The 3,873-nt window shown below is 32.2% G+C and overlaps 1 protein-coding gene across 1 annotated transcript; it reads left to right on the top strand.

Moving 5' to 3' along the window:
* LOC131650910 (uncharacterized) lies at positions 1-769 on the top strand. Its single transcript, XM_058920610.1, has 2 exons — positions 1-250; positions 393-769. The coding sequence occupies exons 1-2, from the start codon at positions 1-3 to the stop codon at positions 767-769; spliced, it is 627 nt and encodes a 208-aa protein (XP_058776593.1).
* The last annotated feature ends 3,104 nt before the right edge of the window (positions 770-3,873 follow it).

Raw genomic sequence — 3,873 nt, 5'->3', positions numbered from 1 at the left:
ATGCCGGATGATTCTTTGATTTGGCACTTTGAAGCTAACGAAGAGTTCTCGGTGAGATCCTCCTATCACTTGTGTATGAAGGCAAAGACGGACAAGTCTCCTGGCCCATCAAGCGCACCTGATCCAAGGATTTGGAAAGACATTTGGAGAGCTTCGGTTAACCCGAGGATCCGAAATTTCCTATGGAGGGTGACGAAGAACATTCTTCCTACCAAGGACAATCTGTGGAGGAAAGAGATTCAACTGGAACGTTTGTGCTCTCTCTGCAACTCATGCCCAGAGTTGGCGCAACATCTGTTTCTCCAGTGCGACTTTGCAAGACAAGTTTTATTGCCTCCATTATGAGCTACAAATTGCTGGCATCTTTGTGTTTTCTGGATTGGCTTTTGCAGGTTCTGTTAAGTGGAGATATACCCAGCATCTAACTAATATGCACCATGATGTTCCAGATTGGTTAGCTCATAACGATTTGCTATATCAGAACATTCGGAAAGATCCAATTATGTTAGCTGTGGATTCCTTGAGGAGTGTGGAAGAGTTTAATAGATGGAATCCATATTGGTGTGCCCATAAAAAGCTGGTAGTGCAGACGAATTATCTTGCGGTGAATATACATGTGTTACAGGTGGATGCAGGTGTTTTGCCATCTGGAAATGTGGCTTATGGCTGCATCTTTAAGGATCCTAATGACAAAGTTATCCTGGAAGCTTGCAAAAAGGAGTCATTGATTGTTGATCCCGCTGTAGCGGAGATGCTTGGAATACGCTGAAGCCTCTTTTTGGCCAAGAAACTCAAGCTGGAGCGAATTGTGCTGCAATCTGATTGCCTTAATGTTGTTAATTGTATCAATTCTGTATGGGATTTTGCTGCTTTAGAACTCCTAGCTGCTGATTGTAGGATTTTGTTAGGATCTTTTGTGTTAGCATCTGTTATGCTTATTAATAGATCTTGTAATGCTGCAGCGTATAATCTTGTAGGGCTTGGTCATGTTCATGGTTCTAAGACTTGGTTAGGGGATATCCTCTATTGATTCAGTAGTTATAAGGCAGTTGCCTCCTTCTGTTTAATTGAAAGTATTTATAAAAAATCTTTGTTTCCTTTTGTAACTCCTTTTCTTTTTCAATATATTTGCCTTTAATTAAAAAAATTATTTAGTGTTCATTTATAATCATATAAACTGTACATAATAAAGTAATATAGTCAATACAATTAATATAATATTAATACTAACTGATTCCAATTGATCCTACCTAAACAACCAATCTTATTTTCTATTCAACTTCATTCTTTTCAATTTTTCTTTCTTTCTTTCTGATCCAAACAAAGCTTAAAATTCCATTCCATACATTAGCGTATTTGTGTACAAAAGAGAGACCGAAACGTGACCTATATAACTCCTATCATCTATTAATAGTAACTATAGTATACTTTTTCTCTAAAAGGCATATCCTTTTGAGATTGAAATAGGCCCCCTTTTATAATAAGAGAGGAAACTACCATTAAAAAAAAGTTAATTATATGTCCTAATCAGATTATAATGGTCCCCTTTATAATTAGAGAAGTCTACCCCACTAAGCAATAGCTATAGTTATAATTATTGATATACATGGACCGTTCTACTAATAAGATAATTATCATAAAAGAAAATCACAATGAGTTTGTTTGTTTTTTTTCCAGAAAGAACGGTTTATATTATAAGGGATATTGTAAACCATAAAAATCAGAGAACATCTTAGAATATTAAAATTGATGAGTGTGTTTCACTTATTTATCACTAAATTAAATACACTTTTATTATAGAAAAAACAATAATAACCAAGTCTTATTTTATGAAATGAAGTGGATTACATAAATTAATTTCCTTCATAAAATTCTATAAAGAAACTATGATATTAAATTAGTCAATCTTGAGATTTTTTTAAAAATTATTTTTTATATAAATTTATCTCTAGTTGTTTCATTCACCTTCATCTTATCTACTTTCCTTACAACAAAATATACATGTATTCTCTATATATATTTAAATCACCTAAAAATATGTTTTTATATTTTTTTTTTGTAAGTGTCATACTAATCATTTATTTAATATTGTCATTTATAATTTTATATTGTCTAGTTTTACCACACATCTAACACAATATTTTTATCATTGCTACACTTATTTTATTCTCGTGTTGATTCTTAACCTCCCAACACCTTGTCTCATACAACATCACATGTCTTATGGTAATTCGATAAAAAAGTTTCTCTTAAGCCTGAGCTGCACTTTTGTGTCACTTAAAATCCCTTAGACTTTTCTCCATTTCACTCACCCAACTTGAATTTGATGGTTTACATCTCTTTTCTATTTCTCCATTATTTTGTATTACGAGCTCCAAAATATTTAAACTGCGTGACATGTGGAATGATTTGGTCTTCAACTTTCATCTCTAAGTTAGAAACGCTTATCCTTTTGCTAAACTTACATTCCATATACTCATGTATTACTCCTTCTTATGCGAAAATCATGCATTTCTAAGACTCATCTTCACGTCTCCAACTTCTTATTTAAATCCTTCTTTGACTTTCCAAATAAGACTATATCATCTGTGAAAAGCATACATTTCAATGTTAGCTCTTGGATTAAAGTAAAAAGATAATGACTTATGGTTGAACTTTGATGCAATCCTATTGTAATGGAGAAATCGTTTGTTTCTCCATCATGCGTACACACATTAGTCGACACCCTCTCGTACATATCTTAGATTTCTCAAACATATGCAATCCTAACTCTTTTCTTCTTTAGGAGTTTTCACAAAATCTCTCTAAGAACTTTATCATACGCGTTCTTTAAGTCAATGAAAATTAAGTATAAGTCTTGTCAATTTTTCCTATATTGCTCCCTCACATGTCGTAGTAGATATATCGCTTCGATGGTCGGTCTCTCAAGCATAAAATCAAATTGATTATTAGTAACTTAAATTTCTTTTCTTAGTCTTCATTCAATCATTTTTTCGATATCTTCATGGTATAACTCATAAGTTTATCTCTTTATAATTTGTACAAATTTGTATATCACATTACTCTTATATATTAGAATTAAAGTACGTATTCTATATTCATTCGAAATTTATTTTGACCTCATAACTTTATTAAAGAGTTTAGTGAGTCACTCAAATTCTATATCTCCAAGAATTTTTCTCACATAGACAGACATGTTGTCTTTCTCAACCGTCTTACAGTTACTCATTCTTTTTAATGCTTCTTTTACCTTTTGTTTTTGAATCTGATGGTAGTATTTATAGTTTTGATTATATTTTCCAATGTTGAGTTTGTTAAAATCTAGTGAACATTACATCCTTCATTAAATAAATTGTACAAATACATTTTTCACCTATCATTTATATCATTTTCCTGAATCAAGACTTTGTCTTCTTCATATTTAACTCACTTTAGTTGATTCAAATATTTTGTCTTTCTTTCTTTTCTCTTAGTAAGCATATAATATCGATTTTTCTCCCTCATTGGTTCCTTTTTGGTATCTTTCTTAACTTTCTTATACTTTTCTCAAGTTTTGACATTTTGTACACCTAGACCATTCTTTAAAATATTCCATTTTTACTCTAACTTTTCTCTGAATGTTTTCATTCCACTGACACGATTATTTATTCCTAGGTCCAAAACCTCTTGCTTCTCCCAAGGTCTATTTAACTACTTTTCTAATTTCTTCTGCCACCTTATTTCACATATCATTTGCACTTCCTTGTTGTCCGAACCCTCCCTCCAAGATCTTGTATTGGTAACTCCCTTATTTTCCACCCTTCAAATGCCACCACTTGATTCTTGAAACTCCCATGTGACTTTCTCCTTGTTTTCCTATAGAAACTTACATCA

This window comes from Vicia villosa, linkage group LG2, assembly GCF_029867415.1.
Source record: "Vicia villosa cultivar HV-30 ecotype Madison, WI linkage group LG2, Vvil1.0, whole genome shotgun sequence".
Classification (NCBI taxonomy): domain Eukaryota; kingdom Viridiplantae; phylum Streptophyta; class Magnoliopsida; order Fabales; family Fabaceae; genus Vicia; species Vicia villosa.
Note: the sequence above shows the minus strand (reverse complement) of the source record. Positions and strands in the feature narration are given on the sequence as shown.

Bases quoted from the DNA above. Each gene is read 5' to 3' on its own strand.
- LOC131650910 (XM_058920610.1), top strand. From the start codon at position 1: ATGCCGGATGATTCTTTGATTTGGCACTTTGAAGCTAACGAAGAGTTC. The intron at 251-392 runs GTTTGTGCTCTC...TGGCTTTTGCAG, and splicing joins GAAAGAGATTCAACTGGAAC to GTTCTGTTAAGTGGAGATAT.